Source organism: Diadema setosum, chromosome 8 (genome assembly GCF_964275005.1).
Source record: "Diadema setosum chromosome 8, eeDiaSeto1, whole genome shotgun sequence".
NCBI lineage: Eukaryota > Metazoa > Echinodermata > Echinoidea > Diadematoida > Diadematidae > Diadema > Diadema setosum.
The window spans coordinates 14,272,696-14,297,890 of record NC_092692.1 but is presented as its reverse complement, the minus strand read 5'-3'; the positions used below and the strand labels follow the sequence as shown (position 1 = coordinate 14,297,890).

Genomic DNA, 25,195 nt, shown 5'->3' with positions numbered 1-25,195 from the left:
GTTGTTGTTGTTGTTGTTGTTGTTGTTGTTGTTGTTGTTGTTGTTGTTGTTGTTGTTGTTGTTGTTGTTGTTGTTGTTGTTGTTGTTGTTGTTGGTGTTGGTGTTGTTGTTGTTGTTGGTGTTGTTGGTGGTGGTGTTGGTGGTGGTGGTGGTGGTGGTGGTGGTGGTGTTGTTGTGGTGGTGCTTGTGGTGGTTGTATTAGGATAGGCAAATAATTTACTGAAAACTCACATTGGTTTACACATAGACAGTCATCGTTTTTGTCACCTCACTTTCATGGGTTCCCAATTTACACATGAAGTAATTAAGTGGTGATCTAAATCATGTCAATCCTGGTATAGGATGGCATGATGCTGTCCTATGTTAGGATGTAGGAATATAACATAACATAAACTGTACATCACATCATGCACTTACCTCTTTGTTGACTGATGACCTCTAATGAAGGGGGACAAATAATATACTAACAAGAAGAGAGAGGAAAAAGTGGAAAGGAAAATAACTGCAGGCTTTTGTAGTCACATTTTGAGAGAAGAGGAGAAATTACATTATTTTACTTACAAGAATCATGTTTTTATTACAAACTGATTGACAAATTGCCCTTCAATGTAAATTAACACCTAATACTGAGTGTTACTGAAAATTAATGGGCATACATACTTGGGTTGGACTTGAAGCAATGACCTCCTGATTGCTAGCCAGACATATCCACTAGGCTACCTAGCTTTTGCCCGACAGTCAGTGTTGGTTCTGATCCCTTATAGCAGTGAGTACAGCATATCTATTCAAATCAATGATTCTTGCTTTGATTTGCATAGTATTAGATGAAGGGCAATTTGTCACTCAGTTGCAATAAAAGCAACTTAATGCAAGAATAATTAATCCCAAGAATTCACTTCTACCAAAAGCAAATTCCTTCTCTGATTCCAACCGCCAGGAGCGAGACGGTATGCGCCAGATCCTCAACTCTTATGACACCGAGGTGACCCACTCCGGCTTTGAGCTTCAGGCCAATGCCCGGCTGAAGCAGGCTGAAGAGAATGCCCAGGCCTGTCACCGCCAGCTTGAGCAGCTGGACGAGACGGTCAAGCAGGCCAACGCAGAGGCCGGTCAGTACCGGCTGCAGGTCCAGCAGGTCAGTGAGTTTGCCCAGGAGTACCAGGAAAAAAAAAAACACCAAAAAACAAGAATGGATAGGCATAGAGGGCGATCTTCATGAGTTGCTTGAACATATGAGAGAGGTCTTGTTGTAGACTTCAATTTTTTATTCAAACTTTTGAATTGCAAATGGTATCATTATTATCCAGTACTTGTAAAAGTGGATATTTTCGTGCGACTAATTTGGAGTAAGAACAGTTTTACATTTTTTTAATTCCACAGAATCATGACATCAACTACTAGAACATATGGCAAGCAAAAATATTTGAGTGCTTTTATTTTCACACCTAGTTTCTGGATGTGCAAAATGTGTGAAAATTTCAACACTGCAAAAATTTCCACTTTTACAGTAGCTGTGTGAGGGATTCCCCAGAGTGCAACAAGATGCCACATTTGAATAAGCTTTGATAGATGGGAGTTCAACCAGGTGAATGGAACAGTAGAAGGCTGATCAGAACTGCACATGTAATAAGAGAGTTGCAGCATTGTGAAATTTTATGGTTTTTTTTCCAAATCATTCATATTAGCAGCATCCACACATACAAATTTAATTAGGTAATGATACCTCTCAACTCTTGACTTACCTACCCACAAGTCTTCACAATATTTTCTGGCTTGACATGTCTTCCAAGCAACATCATTTTATCCTTCATAATATAGCATGTTTTTGTTGTGAATAACCCAGTAATGGTGTCTGTTGTATTTAGGAGGCAAAGGGTCATTAGTTCCTGAATTATTTACCAAAAACATTAATCATGATTTTGATGTTTTTGTGCACAAACAGCAGGAGAGGGGGAGGTGGTGATATGAAGGTGCTAAGATGGGTAGCATATCTTCCATACTCATATAAAATATCACATCATATTTCACTAGATGTCCCACCCAGTTATGGTATAAGATGCTTGGTTCCCTTGGTAACAATAACTGATAGCATCCCTTTTCTCTGTCCTCTCAAACTTCACATCTCCTTTCCGCATGCTTGCAGCTGCAGCTAGAGCTGAGGCACGTGCGAGAAGAGCTGACCAGCGCCCAAGCAGCCGTCAGTAAGAAGGACGCCCTCTCTGGCGTCATCCCGTCAGACGAGGTGGAGGAGCTGAGGGGGAAGGTGGCAGCGCTGGAGGAGAGATGCAAGACTCTGGCTGAGAGGAACGAGAGTCTTGAGCTGCACATGGAAAGGAGTGCACTGAAGGTAACCTTCTCTCTCTCTCTCTCTATCTCAGAACAATAGCTAGGGCGAAAAAACCTAGCATCTCCAAAAATCAAATGTTCAGGAGAGCTAAGAACATGGCAGCCAAAACACTAAAACGAATAGGATCACCTTTCCTTTGACGTGCCGTGGTAGCTTCATTTCTGGGGTAAGATAGCTAGGATTTAGACAAGACATCTTTTAATTAATTATACGACAATTAATCCCAAAAAGTGTTTTTCACCAAAATATGAGACACAAGGTTTTGTCAGTTACCCCAGCAATGCACCAGTACTCTTGAACTTGTACCCTTGATTGTAGTCTCGATCAACGGCTGTGTTTACACGGCAAATCAGTGCATGTCTCGATCAACGCCTGTGTTCACAAGGCAAAACAGCATATTGCAAACTGTGATAGCAAAATCATGTAAGATGGGGTGCTTTGTTAAAAATGACATTGTGGTGTCATTTGTAAGTGTATATGTGTGTGTGTGTGTGTGTGTGTATGAAGGTGTATCTGTGTGTCTATTGGGAATACAGATGCCAGGTCTGACTGTGGGAGCCCATCGTACAAATTACAGTCCTTTGTATCTACGTTGAACCAAACACTGTGTCACTATCACACACACACAAAAGGAACATGCATGCATGTGCACACACATAAACTTTTTGATAAAAGCTAAAAAAATTACAGTAACAAGTGCAAAGCTGCAGAGGTAACCAAAGATTGAGACCTTTTCCATAATGACAGAAGAAAGATTTGAATTGTCTTATTTGTCTGAGTTTGAGTATTTTTACTGTTGATTTTGGTGAATTTGGACCATATAATGAGACTCACCTGGCATTGTAGTTTCCTTTAACCCTAATCAGGCCGGGCTTTTTTGGCTATGCTAAGACCGGAGGGGGCGGATTCCAAGGGACTTAAGCCTCCCAAAATAGCATTTCAAACCCTAAGGATGGAATGTTCGGTACATGTTCCCGACAACAAAAGTCATCTTCTGTTATATTATATGGGTTTATATAGTCAAATACAACCACCAGCACAATGCACTCGATCACTCGCACAGAGCCAAATTCACTGTGCGCGGGTCCTTCAAATCACACTTTCGTATGCATTACAATAATCGGTCATCTGCTTTTTCACATTGTATGGAATAGGCAGATTTATCCTATCGATTGTGTGAAAAATATGATCGTTCAATCATTTGGTATCATTTGTCATTTGTTACGTGAAAGTGTTTTCCCATGGGAGAACATTGCAAAAATGTTCTGCCCATGGGCGAAAATAACCAATGTGCCTTCATCACGTGACTGTGTTTAGCCAATCACTAACCAGTATTTGACTAACCTATTTTATATTCATGTTTAATGCACACTAAAGTAGCCTACATGTTATCAAATAAGTAGGGATTATTGTTATGCATCTCATAAAAAATAACGCTATGATTTTTTAAACTGGAATGCATGAGTCATATCATTAATTGTATTCTATTAAAGTGCAATCAGCTATCATGCAGCTACAGTGAAACCCCGTTATAACGAGTTCGGTTATAACGAGGAACCGCTTATAACGAGGTGATCGCGTCGGTCCCGTTTTCCTTTGCGTGTAAACCTATGGCAGAACGAACCGGTTATAACGAGTTCGGTTATAACGAGATTCCGGTTATAACGAGGACTTTTTCGGCGCAACATGATAAAGACAAACATAAGAAATTTGATCGGATATAACGAGGTACCATTTCTTGACTTGCCGCTTTTCAAATGAAACAAATGAAACATTGAAAATCGAATTCACGCTATCCATGTCTTTTTCACGTTTTGCAGAGAACGGTTCCTTCCATGTTTTCTTCTAAACCACGCAAAAAACAACACATTAATGCCATTCGATGTTCCTACCAAATTATTAAACATAATCACTCGATTTTCTTTTTCGCGAGATCACACGCGTGCGTAATGTTATAGGTCAGACCACAGCGCAACAAGGGAAAAAAGATAACGCACTCAAAAACTTTTCATGTAGCGACACTCGTGGCAAATATGGAAATTGGAATGCGTGTTCAACTCAACATTAGATCCTTTCCATTTGTAGTCCCGACTTCAGTTCTTTTGCTGGTTAGCAAATACGAGTGTATGATTATAGCCGAAATAATTAATGAAATCGCGATCTCGCCTGGTGACAGTAGCGTAAAAATAGTTGAATAACGCAATCCTGTCGCAATTTTTTAAAGAACGGATGGATACAATGCGAAGGGATTTTCGGCAGATGATAAAGAACGCATCTTTAATCCTTTCGGGCGCAACGATAATACATTGTATGAGATTACAGCCGAAATGATTCATGAAATCATCGCATTCCCGCTGGGCACCAACAGCGTAAAATAACCTCGCAAGTTACGGTTAACGACGCACGAATGTTACTCTGAAATCATCGCGATCTCGCCGGATGACAGTATAGCGTATAAAAAACATAGTTGAATAAAGCATGTTTAGCTACTTAGTCGGTGTTCAGAAGAAGAAACAAACGTATTTAACAATTTGAATAGATCTGGGTTTGTTCATTATCACAATTTTAACAACGCATTTCCCAATTAAGATTAAACAATCTTTCTTTCAAAATGGTCTACGAGTAACAGATTTGCGTAAAAAGGATCACAACCTTCTAAATTCAATCCTGTCGCTTATTTTTCAAGCACAGATGTACAAAACGCGAAGAGATTTTCGGAAGAAAATGAACAACGCATCTTTAATCCCTTCGGGTGCAACGAACATACATTATATAAGATTACAGCCGAAATGATTCATGAAATCATCGCATTCCCGCTGGGCACCAACAGCGTAAAAATACCCCGCAAGTTACGCTAAACGACGCACGAATGTTACTCTGAAATCATCGCGATCTCGCCGGTTGACAGTAGCGTAAATATAGTTGAATAACGCATGTTAAGCTACTTAGTCGTTGTTCAGAAAAAGAAACAAACGCATTTAACAATTTAAATAGATCTGGGTTTGTTCATTATCACAATTTTAACAACGCATTTCACAATGAAGATTTTCTTTCTTTCAGAATGGTCTATGAGGAACAGATCTGCGTAAAAAGGATCACAACCTTCTAAATTCAATCCTGTCGCTTTTTTCAAGAACGGATGTACAAAACGCTAAGAGATTTTCGGAAGAAAATAAACAACGCATTTTAATCCTTTCGGGCGCAACGATCATACATTGTATAAGAATACAGCCGAAATGATTCATGAAATTATCGCATTCCCGCTTGACACCAACAGCGTAAAAATACCTCGCAAGTTACGGTAAACAACGCATTTTATACAATGTGATTTTAATATAATATAGGCCTATATTTCTCAAGAACATAACGTGCACTATTATGCGAAGAGATTTTCGGAAGAAAAAGAATTAACCTATTTCAACCCCGACTTTTTCGCCTAATTCACAAATAATTTCCCTTTATTCTCTCGATAATAATGATCCATATTGTGTAATAACAACGCAAAGGATGTTCTTAACTTTCATTGTTGGGTATATCATGACGTCGTGCTTATGTTTTTCTTTGTTTTTGATGCGTACGGTTATAACGAGGTACCGGTTATAACGAGGTAATATCGCCGGTCCCACGGACCTCGTTATAACGGGGTTTCACTGTACATGTACCATTTAGCCAGTAGCAGTGCTGGATGACAAGGAGAAAGTAATACAAGCATTGATAAACATTGATAATAATAATGATAATAATGATGATGATAATGATGATGATGATGATGGTGGTGGTGGTGGTGGTGGTGGTTGGTGGATGTGGTGGTGGTGGTGGTGATGATGATGATGATAATGATGATAATAATGATAATAATAATAATAATATTCATCATCATCACACTGGTGACCGTTCCTTGCAGCACCACAGCCATGGTTGCTTTGTGATTTTATGTCACCAGAGATTAAACCCTCCCTTCCCAGTACCTCAACCATCTCCGACCCGACATTGTCCCCTTCCCTTCGGAAGAGGGTGATGGAAGGTGGAGGGGGGAAAAGGGGGAGAGAATGCACATTTTCACCCAGGCTCATTCTTCTGGCTATCTGCCAGAGTTTCTATGAGATCTGGTTTTGCATGTGCAAACATTCCATTGCAATTACAACAATAGTTTGAATGACATATGTCTGATAATTCTGAATATTATTCAGGGCAGTCACATGTCCTAATTCCTTATATTTTTTTGTTCCTTTTCCCCTCTGTCTCCTTCATCACTTTGTCAAGTTGTGCATAATTGATTCATGTTGACCTTTTTTTTTTCTTTTTTCATTAGAAATAAATGGCTTCTTATGAAATAATCCTACTAGATGGTAAAATCTTAATTCACACACCGCTTGAAGTTGTGAAATGTCATTTTGTTAAAGCAAGGGTTAAAGCCATAATTCTGGTAAACCACATAGCAAACTAGGCCTGAGGAGAGATAAATGTATGTTTGATCACATTTTAAGTTAAACACAATGATCATGCGTGAAGACTATCTTACAAAATGTTCAGCTCACACCTCGTGGTAATCCGAAATCATTTTAATCTCAATCTGGACAGGGAGACTATGACCCCACCAAGACCAAGATCCTGTCCTTCAGCATGAACCCCGCTGCCGTTGCTAAGAAACAGAAGGGGGAGGAGCTAGAGAAGCTGCGGGCGGAGTGCGAGACCCTGAGGCAGCGGGTGAGGGTGCTGGAAGAGTCTGGAGATGGAGGAGATACAGAGGTCATCGCTAATAAGATCAAGGAGGAGCAAACCAGAGCAGTACAGGGTTGGTTTTTTCCTCCACCTCATCATCATAGCCAGAATTTATCATCTTTATGTTGTAATTGTCATCATCTTCACCATCAACATCGTCATCCTGATATTCATAGTCGTTTTCATTATTGTTGCCCTCATTAACACAAAACAACCATTATCCTATTATTCATTATCTTTGTCCGTGACAGTATCATCAATATCATCAGCCTTGTCAATGCTGCCATCACCAGTATTATCATCATAATGATTATCATCACCATATAGTCAGCAGCAGTAATGCTACCATCAACTGTATCACACAAGTGCCATGGTGGGGCTCACCCCTAAACCACCTTTTTGACAACAATATGTGCAATCCACAAGATGATGACACCTCTTCTTTCTATGTGGGTCTTGGAGGATTTAATAGGTATCTTTATTTAACATGTGTTACAAACTGGTGAAATTGATCATAGTCCAGTGATTAGCCGAGAGTAATCACATGACCATTTTTTTATTTTGCCTAAAGGCCCAACTCCACTTTTCATTGATCATTAGTGTACTAATGACTGCATGTCTGTGCTCAGCTGCATTTTCTGTGTATTACAAATGTGTTGTAATTGGGCAGTTCAGTCAGCTTGGAGCTGGTATGTACTGGCCTTGGAATCTGGCAAAAATATTAGCATTGGAATTGAAATCATATCATTATTTTCTCAAACAAATAATGCACGTAACTTGGTCAGGTGTTCAACAGTCAGATGAACATACTCAACACCATGCCTCTAGTGTTTCTGATTATTCCAAAGCTATTATCAGGTGGATAATTCTCACTAACACCCTCTGTAATGTGCATTATTCATATACCATCTCTTCATCAATCTCTCTCAATCAGATGTGAAGAAGGAGCTTGATCTGTCGGAGCTCCGCAACCAGCGTCTCAAGGAGGTCTTCTCGCAGAAGATCCAGGAGTTCCGTCAGGCCTGCTACCGCCTCACTGGATACCGCATTGACAACCCCACCAACAACCAGTACAAGCTGCTGTCCATGTATGCAGAGACGCCAAACGACATCCTACACTTTCAGGTCAGTTGAATGCTTCGTAAGTCTGCAAGTACAGCAGGCACCTTGGCGTACAGTAGCTCGGACATTTTAAACAAACGCAACACTTGATAATGCCACAAAACCTTTGTGGTAGGTGGTTTCCCCAAACAATGTATCTTCTTGTATGTAAGTGTGGTCTGTAAAAGGTCCTGAAAAACATATACCATGTGAAGAATCAGCAAAGGTCATATTAGACCTATCAAGGCCGATTCTCCTAAATATGATATGGACAAAACCTGTTAAATTTTGTAAGAGCTTGAATTGTAAACTTTTCAGACTATAACTTAGCATTTGATCTGTACTTGAGTATCGTATTCCCATTCATCTCATTTGCATAGATGACTCCAACTGGTGAGATGAATCTCCTGGAGAATGACTTCTCATCCACACTCACTGATATGGTGGAGGAATTCCTGCTCCGTGGTGACAGCATTCCGGCATTCCTTAGCTCGGTGACCCTTGACCTATTCAATCGCCAGACAGTCATGAGGTAATTGAAGCCACAGGAGATCCAGATGGACTTCATCTAGCTGTTTCCCCAGGTGAAATTACACCTTAAGTGGAGCAGAGATCATCTGTTGGTAAGGGCATCCGAATGCCAGTAACAAAATGACAAGTTTCGGCATTATGTGGGCCTTGGATAATATCCTGGAGTAAGCTGCCCTTTTCACACTTCTCCAATCTGCCATGATATGATTTTAAAGCAGATCCTGGACTCTGATGCCCATTTCAGACCTTGCGTATTCATGAAGGCAGGAGCTGTGTGATTGGAGGTGGGTCCTGGAGCAAGATGCCCACTTCACACCGCATTGGTTCACCCAGCCATTGTAAGAGATCAGAAGAGGCCAAAGTAGGATTCTTTGTTGAGCTTCCATGTGATAAGCCTCTTTATTCTCTGAATTCAGAAAAAGGAAACAATCAGCACTGAGGGAACAGTGTGCACATGCTGCAGTTCTGCATGTGAAAGACACTTATGCAAGATGGAACTATAAGTCAAGTGATATGTGTATAGAGGGCAGTTACTCAATGCTTATGTTGTGCTTTTTATGCAAAAGGACATAATACTAAGAGTTGTACTGCTGACCAATGCCTTCCATACATTTTTGTTGTTGTTTTTATTCGACTGAGAGACAAAGATGTCATACTATCGGGTACTGTAAAATGAGGAATGTTCGCACCCATTTTAATTTCACGAATTCGCGAAATTTAAATGCATGCGAAGGCTCTTGTCTACACTATATGCATTGAATGCCAGAGGCACTTCACGAAAATTTCATGCCGTGAAAAAGGTCGTCTGCTCTAATTTGCAAAAATTTCATGCCGCTAAAATATCATGTTTCACAGTAATGAACTCAGCTGTAAGCCAGTTCAGAGTCACATTCTGTGCATGAGCAGATGAACATCATCTGAGAGAAACGACGTAAGCAGACACACTGAGTTGTAATGACCAATGTCATGGATAGCGCCTGAACAGTTACTGTACATTGCAGTGAAAGAATATTTGTAAAAATTTTCAAGGGAGCTTCATGCTGCTTTTAATAGAAAAGCAAAAATGGTTGTCATCCTCATAGCAGAACAGGTTTAAAAATCCAGGTTTTACTAATCTAGTCATCACCATTTTTGTGTAAGTACACTCCAGTTGGTATTCTCGGCTTCAAATGTCATTGATTGCACCAATGTCAATCTTTTTTTCTTTTTTTTTTTTGTAATTGCATACTATAGACATCAGTTATAGTGTAGCCATGAACTGCTTGCAAATCTTAAATTCTGTGAATCTTATTTAGTGGCAAAAAGGCATTGAGCGGTCACCAAGTCAATGGAGGATATCATGATGATACATAGATCAAAGAGGACACTAGAGAGACAGAAGCTTACCTTGCAGAATAACCTGCCTGTGAATGTATAAAAACTGATTGAGAATAGTTTGACCAGTGTATGAGTAACATTTTATTTCTGCAGTAGCATAACGAGTACTATGTGTTTGTCTTTACCAAGAGTATTTACCATTGACCCAATCAGTGGCAACAGTTTCTTTTAATTAAGAACGTATTAGCTCCACAATTTCTGAGAAGTGATTGTGATTAGATGTTGTGGCTAACATTTACCCCTTCTGATATCATTAGGGGAGTTAGGTAACAGCTCTTAAGCAGCTAGTTCACAGTTCCACTGACTTTGTGTGTGAGCACAAAAAGGTTATTTGATATGTTACTTTTTAAGTTCACTGAAATGAGCTTCTGTTTTATAATGATTATTCATGTAGTCCTTACAAATGGCAGCACATCCACCTCACAGCAACAAAACCTGGTATTTGACAATATCAACTGAAGAATTTTGTTCATGCATTCAATGCAAAACAATGAAATTGAAGCTTCCCTACGTGTTAATTGTAACCATTGTTATCACCTGGGTTATGCAAGTTCATTCTTCATTTGAACATGAACTTCATAGATTATGGTACTAAGCTTATGCATTATGTTGCTTTGAAAACAAGTGAAGCAAGTGCCCAACCAACAGAGAAAATAGAAAGATCATTTGTACAAATGTGCATATGAGCTAATTACGTATTGGCTCATAGCTCATCGTCTTAGTTACCAACCTCATCCCCGTGTAGAGCAAAAACTTCCCCAATCATGTCCATTCCTTGTGGACAGTTTTTGTCAAGAGCAGTTATTCCTTGAGTATGTCACCTCAAGGACAGTGTAGTCGTGGTCACATAGGTCAGAATTTCTGCCCGATCTGAGGTAAGCTCTCAGACCCAAATTGTGAAAGATATCTGTGAGTGGTACATTCTTTTTTCTTTTCTTTGCTTGCGAGTCAAGATACTGCCCAAGTGAAAACTTATTCTGGAGTCAGAATGGATTTAGCTGGATGTAGAGTTGCCTTCAACTTGAATTGAAGCATACATTCATGATACTGTATATACAATGTACTTCAAGATTATTTGTCTGTAATGAATCTGTTCTTACTTTGGGACCCCACCCACCTAAATCTGAGAATGCAGGCTGTTTCCATAGCACAGAATAATGAAATTTGGGGTTGTTGTTTTTTTTAACTTATTCAACATAACTAATCTTATTTACATTCTCAACTGCTGTAATTTCTGCATTTTACATGAACTGACACATTTATTGATTAAATGTAACCATGTGTAAATAAACTGAACAATATAGATTGTACTAACCAGGTGTACAACTGGTACTTTTGTGTTCTGGTATGAAAAAAAAAAAAAAAGGATGATGACGTGGAAGTGATGTTAAAAGACAGTTTCCTAATGTTCTTGAAATTACTACATAAAGCCAGTGTTAGTAAAAAGAATGGAGTGAATAGTGGCATTCTACAGGCACCTGAAAATGATGATCTTGGTCCTGTGACTTCTTGTTCATGTTGTTTTCCCTCTCTGGGCTGCATAACTTGCTACTATTTTTCTGGTTTGGAAGAAACAGTTTCTTTGGACTCTCAGCTAGGTGAATATCAAGGACATTGTCATTATATCTATCATTTTGTCGTACAAAGGCTATATGAGACAATACATCAAGAAGATCCAAATATGTGAAAAAAAAAATGAGAGCCTCTCCTTTGCCTGATACTTGTCAAATACTTACCAATCTGCAGCCTTTGAATACAGAATTCAGATTTTTACTGGAAACAGTTTTTGTGGAAGAAGAAAAAAAAAATCTCCTTCAGAAAGTGCTGTAAAATGACAGTGTTTGTGCAGATGCAGACTGTATATTGTAAAATCATATTCAAGAATATGATCAGTGATCAAAGGTTTTGATCATATAGTTTTGGTTTAGACCTAACTTCAGGTTTCAAAATTTCTTGGTGAGATGATGAGAAAACTCTTATGAAATGTGAAAGAGCATGTAATTCCAAGAGGAATTCAATGTTTATTTGATGAAAATTGGTTTTGAAATGGCTGAGATATCCAAAAAGAGTGATCCTAATAAAAGGTGGGACCCACCTTTTGATATGATTGCTTTGTTTCACTTTGTTTTTAGATTGCTCAGCCATTCCAAAACCAATTTTCATCAAATATACTTTGAATTCCTCTTAGAATGGTATGCTCTGTATTATTTCATAAGTGGTTTCTTGGTATCTTGCAAAAAGTTAAAAGCCCAATCCTCATTTCCACCAATACTGTACTATCCCTGTATGTGTGAATGAGAGGGAGTGGTAAGGTAATGACTTTTAAGGAAAATAGGACAATCTGGTCAATGGTTATGAAGTTTCAGTGCCGCCATTGTTGGGTGAGAAGACTACAGCAGTTCGTGAGGTCTGGCATAGACAACGAATATAATTCCTTGACGATAGAATTTCTTGTTGGAAAAATGAGCAAAGAAACTGGGATTCCATCGGGATTCGAACCCGAGACCTCCGGATTGCTAGTCCGGTGCTCTACCGACTGAGCTATAGAAAGCCCTAGTTTAGTGTTCATCCCAGAAACCCTAAATTCTCAATGCTCGGATGGTCAGAAGCTATAGCAGTGTGTTTGTGTGTGACACACACGTGCACACTTAAACCTGGCATAAACCGAAGGATAATTCAACTTGGGGATAAATGAGAGGGATCACCAAAGTGATACAGCTTTTTGAGTATGTAACAAACGCATACAGAAGGAAACTGACCAGAAATGAATGTAATTTATTGGTGGAAAAATGAGCAAAGAAAATGGGATCAGTCGGTAGAGCACCAGGCTAGCAATCCAGAGGTCTCGGGTTCGAATCCTGATGGAATCCCATTTTCTTTGCTCATTTTTCCACCAATAAATTGTATATTAATTTCTGGCCAGTTTCCTTCTGTTTGCGTTTGTTACGATAGAATTTCATGATGACAAACATTGACGATGTAAAGAAAATATAAAGAATTCCACAAATTTTCCCTTTTTTTTTCATGGAAAGTACACATCTCCTGCTCAATATTGACATATGTTAAAGTGGTAATATAATTTCCCATTGTTTCTGAAAGAGGGTAGTTAATTGTTTTTTCATTATGCTATAAAATTTAAAATACATGTACACGTATGTCAAGTATGTTGAATTTCTCTACATTTTCTTTATATCATCAATGTTTGTCGTCACGAAATCTCATACAGCAATGGCGGCACCAAAACTTTAAAGGGACTGTACAGTACTGGTTGAGATGGGGATTCATGTTTTGAACATTCCTAAGTGAGATAATGAAAAGCCTCTTGTGAAATATGAAAGAGCATGTAATTTTAAAAAGGATTCAACGTTTATTTGATGAAAATTGGTTTTCAAATGGCTGAGATATCCAAAAAAGTGCTAATAATAAAAGGCGACATGCCCCAACTTTATTAGTATCTCTTTGTTTCACCTTGTTTTTGGATATCTCAGCCATTTCAAAGCCGATTTTCATCGAATAAACTTTTGATACCCCTTAGAACCGCATGCTCTTTGACATCTCATAGAGTGTTTTCTGAATATCTCACAAAACGTTAAAAGCTAAATCTTCACCTCGACCAGAACTGTACACACCCTTTAAAAACATAACTGTTGAACGGATTGTCTGACTTTCCTCAAACTTAGTTTATGTGCATGTGTTGTAGACTAATATTAATGTATTCACGTGTATATCTAGGTTTCTTTCTCCTTAACCCTAACTAGGCCGGGGGGGGGGGGGGGGCCTCCGAGCCCCCCCCCCCCCCCCCCCCCCCCGACGTTCCGTGCGATGTATCACTATCGCGAAAAGCTATCGCCGCGACGTTTCATGACTTTTTTCTTTCCAGTCTCCCACATCTTTTGACACCAAATTTGCGATGCCCGGGCGCGCGGTTCCGAAGTTGCGCATAAATATGTATGTGCATGTCAGACCAAAAATTGCTATAAAACGTGAATTCGTGTGCAATTTCAATGCAAACTGTGCTTACAGGCAAATTTCATAAAAGCATGCTTATTTTGGGGTTTTATTGATTAAAATCAATCAATAACATATTTTCTTGTTCGGAACAATGTCGCAGACAAATTTCATGAAAAAAAAAGAAAAACAAAGTCGAAAAAACAAAGAAATACATAAGAAATTCAAAAAAATAAAATACAGTACTTAAGAAATTTCTTCTGACGGCACATTTTTTTTTTCTTACATTTGATAAGGACACTGAAAAGAATATTTACACAAAAATGTGCCTGTTTTGAGCTTTATTTAGTGATTTATATCAAATTGTCTGATTTCATACATCATTATGCATAAATTAGCATAAATTAGCGTAAATGATAATTTTTTTTTTTTTTAAATTAACTTCACGGTACTTTAGATTACATCATATGCAATGTGTGTGCCGATTTTTGTCGCGATCGCGCGGTCGATGGCCGAGATCTGTGCCCTGTTGCATAAAACCCTTACCGCTGGACTTACCGCTCCTTTCTAGCGGTAAGTCTTCAAATTAGTGGTAAATTTTATAATCCTTGGTGCTGATTGGCTGTGACGCCTAATTTTGACAGTAGTTACCATTGAAATTCAACGGTAAGTTTTATGCAACGGGCCACTGGGGGGGGGGGGGCCTGGGAGGCCCCCCCCCCCCCCCCCCCCCCCCCGGCTCTATCATCTACCTAAATAGCCCGGCCTAAGTTAGGGTTAAACCGTGGTTTAAATCCTCAACTTTGGGTCACTCTAATTTGGATATTTCAGAGAGATTAATAAGATTTAGTCCAAGGATTATTTAATCCAATGTTTGTTAAGGAAAACCGTACATGGTTCACAAATTCACACTTCACACAACAAAACCCAAAATTTTGATTAAGTCGGCCCTATTAAAAGTAAATTCGGGCATATGTGCGTTGCGTTATTGCAGTTGAAAATTAATTTGCTGTATCAGTACGTTCTTCTCCAGTATGGATGGGTGCCCTTTCCTCGGGAGCACTCAGACAGAATCCACCCTCCCCCTTCAAGCTTCATGCGACCCGGTGTGTTAAAAATAATTAATATCATGTACAAATCTTTTCTGAGCTATATTTTTATGAGAGAATTTTTTTTTTTAATCAAGAGATTATTAAATCAGAGGGGTGAAGTCAGATATGATTATATGAACGATTTTTTTTCCCACACATTGTCTCCCTCTGTACAAACGTACTTGTACGTTTGCACAGAGGGAGCATAGACAAGAGTGATAAATGTCTTTCATATCAATCATCTCTATCTTTGCGTTTCTATTTCTGAAGGTAGTCTGAAAAATAAAGAAAAATCATCTCATGCCGATCGAATTTTCTCTTTTCAGATGAAAATAATGGTACGATGGGAGGGAATACAAAAATTTGCCAGAGCCCATTGTCGAAAGGACAATGTCTTTTCGACGTTCCTATTTACCCCCGACGAGTTGGAGGGGGGGGGGGGGGGGAGAACGTTCAAAAGACCTTGTCCTTCCAACAAAGAGCTCTAGTAGTTCCTTCCAAGCCTGCCTTGATTTGCGTGGTTTTGTTTTGTTTTGTTCATGTCGTTCTTATTGATATTTAATTGTTGGCATCAAGAAGGAGTTCGCCCTTGACGTAGTAATGACAGTTGCTCGTGTCAAGGGCTCCTAGACTATACCGAATACCGAATACTGCTTCATATCCACTTCTTCCGGTAATATTTGTATACACTGCGACTTTCCGCTCCCTTATTGTTGTCTCTGTCATCCTAAATTCCCTTCTACCATGTCTATATCGACTCTTTCTGTTTTCATATTACTCTCTACCTTTAACACACACATACACACACACACACACACACACACACACACACACACACACACACACTCTCTTCAAATATACACATACACCCACGTCAAATCATCTCAACCCCCGCCCCACTCTCGTTCTTATTATCTCCATGTTCTCCGCGATTATTGTTCGCTATTTTATTTGGCTGATGATCTCTCTCCTTTTTTCTCCATTATCTTTACTTCTTTTCGCTCTATTTGATTTAAATATCGCCATGCCTGTCTGCCTATTCATCGACCTTACATTCGAGGAAAGGTTATCGATTCGTAATATCCGGTATTTGAAGACATTCCCCTATATTCAAAGCGTTTAAATTAATGTTGCTTTGATGTCTGCAATATTGCATCGTTTGCCAAACCACTGAGTGACATTTGCAGGGTGTAAGACTTTGAAAAAGTATAATAGGCAAATAGTGGAGAGAGCGCTTTTTATACATACTGTCACGAGCATGATGATGCTATTTCTCTCGGGGCAACTAACTCTCAATGCGTCGCGTGATTTCATTTCAGAATTCAACATATTTTCACTTTTCTCGCATGATAAAAGAACATTCGATTCGCCTCTTTCAGAAGGCGGGAGAATGATATTACCCTAAACAAATGTCAGTAGCGAGTCGAGGGAATGTGTACTTTTTTCAAAATTTGAAATTTTGTGAAAATCTCTTATTTTCCTTATAATCGCTCTACACATTAATTAGGCATCATACACTGTAGTAGTCTTCTCATCCAGCAGTGATCAAATGGTGCAGAACCTTCAAAAATTCATAACTTTTGAACAGCTTGTCCAATTTTCCCCAAACGTCCAATAATGTGTTCCACTAATTTTGCTACATTCACTTGATCCACGTGTATATGAAGGTAAAATTGGCCTTTAGTGCTCGAAATGACCAGCAGGCTGTCGCGTGACGAAATGTCATTTACTGCGGACTGTGCACAGGTATATTGATGAAACAGTTCACATAAACTAAACCCGATTAAAGCAAAGGTGGAGTTTACAGAGAAGAGCTCTTGTTACTATTCTTTTTGACTGGAAAAGAAATATCTCTCCTTTTCGTTACTCAATCATCCCAACGAACTATAAAATCCTCATAAGTGACCAAACCAGCGAAAAAAAAAGAAGGCAGATAATATTATTATCTCCATCTGATTGGTTATATCCGCGAACTTCAGGATCTATAGTACTGTCTCCGTATGATATCAATAATGGCGCTGCTTATATAAAGTGTCAAACCCGGGATATAAAACTTAAAGTATTAATCAGGGGCGGATCCAGAGAGGGATGGGGGACGCACCGGGCGCGCACCCCATCTTTCTTTTTTGTTAAAACAAAAGAAATAAAAAATGGGGGAGGGACTAGCTCTTGCGCCCCCTTTAATTTTGTAAATGCGCCTCCCTTTACGGAATTCCTGGATCCACCCCTGTTAATGGCAAGTCAACCAAGTTGTCTAGTTCTACATTTAGGTTTAAAATTTTGTGCTCCCAAAACTACAACTTGCCTACAGTAACCCTATCTATTTCTGGATTGAAAGAAGGGGAGATATTGTTTTCGTCAGGACTGCTACTTGAGCTAAAAGACTCGTACAGAATCGCGATTGATGGCTATAGAACATAAATAATAGGTCTATGTAGATCTGTGTACCAGTGGCATGCTTTATGCTTGTGTAAGGATTTCTTAGCATTTCCATAATTTTTATTTTCCTCCCAAGAGCACTGCCCAAGAGAGTAAGTCGTTGTGTGTGTGTGTGATGGTTTTTTGTGTGTGTATATGTGTGTGTGCGTGTATACGTGCGTTTGTGTGTGTGTGTGTGTGCTGACGTAATGTGTATGAAAGGAAGAATGTGGGTGTTTAGAAAAGAAATCTTTATCTCCAACTCTCGTATACCACACCACCGATTTCTCGTGTTGTGATAGCCACCAGACAGTAACAATGAAGCCATTTCCATGGCAACACTACCACGTCAATGTGACACGACAGATCCGATATCCTAGACGACACGGGTCTGACTGTCTGTGTTTTTTCGTGCTTGCATAATATTTTAGATACCACATGCTCGATGCTGTTAAATGAAAATATGAAAATGACAGGATTCTGATTTGCATGCATTATTCACTCGCTTCAAACTTTATTAACACGCTCAGAATACTCGAATACTCCTGCTCTGTTGACGTCTGTGACAGACTGTCACTGCATTTGATTTTGTAACCACGCAATTCATAACTTGCCAGTGACACAATTAGTCTTTAGGCTCACTTGGTATTAAAAGAAGTGTGGCTGCTTCTGATGCTGTTTTCCCACACCAGCACAGTTTTTGTTGACTTATAAATAAATAGATAAATATATATATATATATATATATATATATATATATATATATATATAATTGTAATAATGTTATTTTTGGGTGCGATCGAAAAAAAAAATAAGTGAGGTGTATGGGAGTTATTATTATTGCTTACATGATCGGGCGTTGCTGCGTAGCCTTGATATGCGACTGGTTGCTGATTTCTTGCCATGTGTCAGTGGGAGATACGAAACTGCTGATTCATAAATCAGCAGAGTTGATTGTTTTTCAAGCAATGCAGTTCTGTGATCAGGCCAGAATTGAAGGAGGAACTTTGAGAAAAGCATGGTTATATACAGAGGACTGCAGCCATTGAAGTCTCACCAAGATTTACAGGCAATGTAAGTTGGAATGTTATACTTCTTGTTTTGCGCTGCCCGAAATATAACTTTTATTGATATTTTCTATTTAATGAATACTGTTTTCTGTGATTAGTGGATGATTAAGGTCATTTATATAGTAAATGTTGCTTCATAGCTAGAGAAGGCAGGGACTCTTGAGGAATGCATGTTATTTTTTTTTTTTCTTCTTCTTTCGTAGAAATAAAATTGACTTCACTCGAATTGAGAATTACAGCACTGGTGCTAATTGAGCGATACTAGTAACAGTGAAACTAGATTTAATATTGTTCCAAAAAGTTAATGTGTCTAAGTTATCAACTGCGTTAAATTCCTCGAAATTATGGCTGTATCCCATCATAACGGATGTAATATTGAATATTGAATATGGTATTACTGAGGCAATGTTTTCTCGCGCTAGGCCCTAAAGCAGTTATGAGTAGGGAATTTCGATTATGAACTCGCAATTGTCCTTTTCATGCTTTTGTTCATTATAAGAATTGCTATGCATGTGAGAGAGAAAAAGAAACATGAACATGTAAAAGTAAAAATGAGAGGGAGAAAAAGATTGCATGTGTGTGCGAAAGTGAGAAAGAGACTTGGAGAGAGAGAGAGGGAGAGAGAGAGATAGAAATATATAGAGCTTGACAGATTCTTATGATTTCGCTGCATTGTTTGTTTTTTTTTTTTTTTTTTGTTTTTTTTTTTGTTTTTTTTTTTTGCTTGAAAACGGTGTTATGATACAGGAGAAACATCAAGTGTATAGCCAGTGAGAAAAAAAAATCTGGAGGCATGTGTTTTGGCTTTGCTTTCTCTTCTGTGGCTAATAGACACATAATATAGGCCAAAAGGCATTACTCTCTCATTGACACGCCCATGTGTCAACATCTACCGTAGATGATTAGGACCTGTGCAAGCGACCACATTTTTCATTTTTTGCGAAAGTGTACACCAGGCATCTTGATGTTTAATGTAAGTTTTCTATTCAGTGGAAACATGTATACCTTCGTTCATTTAATTTTAGTAACATTAATAACATTTTTTGACTATGTTCACGGCTCTTATAAAAAGATGTACCGCCCATTAGTAACATTTTTTCTTTTGTTACAAATGTAAATATGTCTAATTTGATTGTCTCGCTGTTATCAATTCTTATGACCCATTACCCTACATGTGCTGCAATTATTTCTAATTCATTTCGATGATTGATATTATGCATCTGGAGATTTATCAGATTTATTGTAACTATAGGGCCTACTGTGGTAACATCTGAATTATATTTCTTTCTCGTAAAGTTGATGTTCACAATCACCGAGGAACATTTTGCCCTCGTTACGTTTGTTTTTGTTTTCTTTTCTTTTGCTTTTTTTCTAGAACGTGTCATGGTGAAAACAGTTTTACACAACAATGATGCATACAATGCCGAATCATTTTGTTTACTAAAGTTTGAAGGTAACACTTGTGATCAATGTGACTATGAAATTGAGTGAGAACCCTTCACTTTTGTTAACCCGACTACATGTTCTGATGTTTATTTTGTAAAGGATGGCGGCGCAGAGGAAACCGATCTCGTCACCTCGCAGTATGGTCTTGCTTCTGATCATGCTGGGTAAGTGCTTACCAAGATGTTTGATGACTGATGAAGATTTGGGATTTCGGTTTCTGAGACTACATATTTTTCTCTTCTTCTTCTTTTGACGATATCTATATCTGATCAGGATATATCACTCAAATGAATATGTGAAGGTTCGTGTGTGTATGTGTGTATGCTTAGTTGATGTGATGTTATCATAACAATAGCACTTTTCTGATATTTTCTAATTCCCATTTCTAGCATAGAATACTACTAAAATAGTTTATGTACCGATATTCATCACGTTCAATGAGCAAAAAGCTTTATTATATGATAAAATTGTTCCAAATTCACTAATCACGACTGTTTATGTCGTGCTTTGGTTTGTTTGTTTGCCTGTTTAGAGCTTCCAAGTTCTACTGTGAAAGAGGAAATGTGATTTGAATCTACTATAAAATCCCATATCGATTTTAAAAAAAATCTAAAATAGCTCTCATATAAGCTACCCTTCTAGTAACAACTTTTCACCACTTACTTTCGCAAAAGCTCTGATGAAGCGCTCCAGTCAAGTTCGTGAGACTTCTTGTAGTATCAACGGCATCTTCCTAAACTACACCTTACCGATGTTCGACGAGTGTGAAGTCCGACTCGACAAGGACGGGAACAGGGTCGAATTGATTCCCAAGCTGATCCCGATTGCGGTCCTACCAAAACTCTTGAGCTGTGGCCGAACTGGAATTAGTGCACTGACCGGATGGCGAATATGCAGAGTACCGGGTGGGCTTCAACTTCATGCGCATAAGAAGCAATAAAGAGAGAAAAGATCTGGAGGATGTAATTTATGGGAATTGGAGCATTTACACGCACTGAACACTTCTTCTTCATCTTCGCGAAAACGTGTCTTATGCTGGCAGTTACTGATATACAAAATGTCATAAGTTCAGTGAGGAGTTCTCTTCAGAAGATGCATTTAAGCTTATTTCAAAATTCAGACAGATATGAATAATGATATTATTCCTCAAAGGGGTGCGTCCTTGAACGAAAATTGCGTGAAGAACGAAATTGCCTGATGAGTTTAACTGTGACGCGTCAAGTACCCAAATTTCAGTTCAAATTGAACCCCTTTTTATAACTAAGATGTGAGCTCTTTCAAGTAATGTGTTTGAATCAAATATAGGATTCTACCGACTGTACCCTGTTCAAAAGGTCATAGAGATGGTATAGCTCCTGGATTCAAACGTGAAAATTCTCATGAATCCAATAATTCACTTTACCAAATTTTTTCCATTTTTCTTCAGATTGCGACAGTAATCCATGCACGAACGGCTGGTGTGAAGAAACAACGGTTGGTTACGCGTGCCACTGTCCTCCCCAATTTTCTGGTACTAACTGCCATGAAGGTAAGCATTCATGACCTAGAATCAAAAGCAAGTTAGGATAGGTGTCCAGTTACGGTACATATAGAAATGATAGATGACTAAGTGGCTTAAACGTCAAATCAAAATGTCATCATCATGAATGTTGATTATGATTTTCCTCTGTTTCATATCTTACTTCATGTGTATCATTCATTTCCATTGTTATCATCAAGCTCATCAGTATTATCGTCACCATCATCATCACCTTTATTATCATCATTATCATCACCATTACAATATTTTTCCATACAGATCTCATCATTATCATTCCTGTTGCGTGCTTTTTTCTTCGTCATATATGCACAGAGAATCCGACTGTTGTTTTTGCTTCAATTCCCTCCTCATCACCACGATTAACGAAAATGGTAACTGCAACGAACAGGACTCTTCAACAGTTCGTGATGATGTCAACGTCTTCTCAAGTAACCGACACAACCCCTGTCGCATCGACATCGTCTGTGGAAGTGGGATCAAGCGAAGCCATGGCAACCGCAGCCATGGCAACTACAGACATGGCAACGACATCAAGTCCTCCTCTTTCATCAGGTTTGCACAATTGGCTTGCAACTGACAGAAGGGTAATAGCTTGAATTTTGTCCTGAAAACAAGAGTGCATTTGACGCTGATGGTTCATGTTTATGAAAGCTGTAATTCATGATGTTCACTCTAATGATGAGATGTTCACTCTAATGATGAGATGGAGGCAACTCTTTATGGAAGTCGTCAGTGAAAACCCAGACCCAAAATTTGAGCGCAACTGCAATCTCATACTTAGTGCTCTCTTTTTTTTTTTCTGTCGAGACCAGTTATTACGAAACGTTGGTATTTTCAGATATTATGACTGTTGTAGTCAATCAATGACGACCAGATTATTTCACATTGCGCAACACTGTAATTGTCTGATGTCAGATGATCCATCGATCGATGAGGCTTGACTGATGTGACGATTGTGGGATTTTAAAAAGAAAATGTCTATATCGGCCTTGTTTCTTTCATCTGTTTCCATTTCCAACTTTGCCCTCCTCCTCCCCCCCCCCCCTCTCTCTCTCTCTTTCTGCTCTTGTCTCGACTCTCTGTGCAGAACAACCAACTATTTACGTGATCGACCGAGGATCGAGCACCATATGGATGGCAGATTTGGACAGTCTACAGTTTTCTCAGTTTCTCGTGCTGCCGTTGGCAGCTGGTAACCTCTGGGGGATCGCCCTGGATGCCGTCGAGCAGAGGGTCTATTGGACGGACAAGACTGGGATTTACAGGGCTCAGAAAGTCGATAGACAGGTGGAGGTCTTCCAGAACTTGGGGACGGGTAACTTTTCTTATCTCCTCTCTTCCTTTATCATCATCACCCACACTAATTTTGATTTATATTCTCCATAGTCATCGTTATGATCATTGGTGGGTGTTTCATTGTTCGCATGTAATTACGACGATGGTAATGACAGTGATTCTATCAACAATACTCTCGTTTTGTAGGTATTGTCAGTCCTTCGAAAGCTATTCATAATAATTATCTATCATGTATCTTTATTGTCTTCATAAGCATATAAACTCACATCTGACAGGTGACATTTGTTTAAGTGATATATATGCATGTATGTATAGATGAATAACAGCAAAAGGTTTCTGCTCAGAGTCTGAGCAGAGCTTAATCTCTTCCCTTCCAGTCTTTCTCTTTCTGTATCTCTATCTATCTATCTATCTTTCTATCTATATCTATCTACCTATCTATCTTTCTATCTGTCTATCTATCTATATCTATCTATCTATCCATCAATCTATCTATCTATCTATCTATCTATCTATCTATCTATCTATCTTTTTATCTATGTATCTATCTATTTATCTCTATCTATCTATCTATCTATCTATTCATCTATCTAATCTATCTATCTCCATCTTTCTCCTTTCCAGATCGGAAAGAGATAGTTGTGGCCCAGAAGGCAAGAGTTCTATACTGCGTACGAAAGGCGGAAGGTGACATTCTTGCTTTTGATATCGACGGTGTCGATGATGCAGTCGTGCTCGAGTCGGGGCTCGCCTCACCAGCCGGCATCACTGTAGACGAGGACGGCGGGTTCGTTGCTCAGTGACTTCTTTTTGCATCATTTGCGAAACATTGCCGGAGGATGTAGATAGAAAATAACATATAAGTCCTCTGTACGTGGTCCTTAATGACAACCCTCGTAAAATCTATTACAATAATTTTCATCCAAAATATCTTGTATCATACCAGAGAGCTAAAGTTTGCTCTCAAAGCAATGTTTTTGCCCTGCTAAACAAATTTCATAAATACTAATCATCTCCTGCTTATATCGATTGTTTGAATGTACCTAAATTAGGATAGCACAGTTTCGATGAATGCGAGTGTCGTCTATTGTTTGGCTTATGTGTATAGGTACCTTTACTGGACAAGGGATTATGGCATTGACCGGAAACCCCTGGACGGGTCAGCAACTGTAGAAACAGTCCACCAGAGCAGCGTGTTCCACTTTCGCGGAATATTCGTCGACAGGAGAGGTACGTTATAGATGACGGTTATGATAGTCTCACATCTGTGAACGAAATGTATCAGCTCGAGCCTGGTCACTTTATCGTACCAAAGATATTTCATCGGGAGCAAGTTAATAGAACAAAGAATGCAGTCTTGCCCTTGAAGAACTAATATTAAGGGTAGTTGATGGGGGGGGGGGGTTCGTCTCTAATATACACTGTACATAAAGAGGCCGCTGTGGCACAATAAACATTTCTCTAAAAGTTAGAGGGAATTTTGAAATCTGTTTCGGCGTGCATTTATGAGATAACTCGTACGTGTAAGGCTTGTTGATTGGGTGTTATTATAGTAGACTTTATGTAGGTTCGCCTGGCGTGCTTATTTTTTTTTTCTTTTTTCAGCTCTCGCTCATGTTGTAAAGTTGCCTCATTTTTATAGATGTTTACAGTGTTGCTTACATTTTTACAGTGCTTAGAGCCTTGCTGATCAGTTCAATTAATCCGAGTTGGTAAATTGGTTTCAACACTAATTTGGACTATCTATCTGCAAAACCATTGATGGTACATTCCTTGACAAATCAGCGAGACAATGTGCATAAACACAGATAAAGGAAGAGTTTTCGCCCACATGGTAAATAATATCTTTAGCTTAGGCATGATTAAAATGTTAGCGATATAATGCCGGTTGCTATTATGAGTAACCCCCAATGATCGAGGTCTTGCAGTCGACAATAAAAAATTGGGAAGAGGTGTTTTGGTTACTAGTTGGCCTACCCTACTCTTCAAAACACCACAAATGGACACTGCGAAATATAAGCTCGACATTACGGTAGTATAAATACAGATGCACTGCTTCACTATCACACTTAAATCTGTATATTGAAATAGATAATAATAATTTGATTATGTTCTGTGTTTTTGTACATAGTCACCAGTCCTCGCATACTGTACAGTCCTTTCGCCAACAACACCGTGTTTTACAAGGATGTTAGCGACTTGTCGACCGCCGAGAGCAAAGAGGTGGCCAGCAGCCATCGACACCCCGAAGTGGCCCGGCTGGAAGACGTGGCGGTGTCTGAAGGGACGATGTACTGGACGAAGAAGA

General features: G+C 39.0%; 1 protein-coding gene, 1 long non-coding RNA gene and 1 other non-coding gene across 3 annotated transcripts in view; 2 read left to right on the top strand and 1 right to left on the bottom strand.

Moving 5' to 3' along the window:
- The window catches only part of LOC140231407 (mitotic spindle assembly checkpoint protein MAD1-like), a 28,518-nt gene extending 17,149 nt beyond the window's left edge, over nt 1-11,369 (top strand). Inside the window, exons 11-15 of the mRNA XM_072311533.1 lie at nt 938-1,135; nt 2,144-2,347; nt 6,929-7,142; nt 8,004-8,194; nt 8,551-11,369. Of these exons, the coding sequence (XP_072167634.1) occupies nt 938-1,135; nt 2,144-2,347; nt 6,929-7,142; nt 8,004-8,194; nt 8,551-8,706 (963 nt within the window). The 3' untranslated portion in view covers nt 8,707-11,369. The remainder of the gene's footprint in view (nt 1-937; nt 1,136-2,143; nt 2,348-6,928; nt 7,143-8,003; nt 8,195-8,550) is intronic.
- A 1,183-nt stretch (nt 11,370-12,552) lies between these two features.
- Nucleotides 12,553-12,629, bottom strand: Trnaa-agc (transfer RNA alanine (anticodon AGC)). The gene has a single exon. It is a non-coding gene; the product is annotated as a tRNA-Ala (tRNA).
- Nucleotides 12,630-22,767: 10,138 nt separating this feature from the next.
- LOC140231914 (uncharacterized) lies at nt 22,768-24,071 on the top strand. The gene is made up of 3 exons (XR_011901462.1): nt 22,768-22,906; nt 23,512-23,674; nt 23,996-24,071. It is a non-coding gene; the product is annotated as an uncharacterized lncRNA (long non-coding RNA).
- The last annotated feature ends 1,124 nt before the right edge of the window (nt 24,072-25,195 follow it).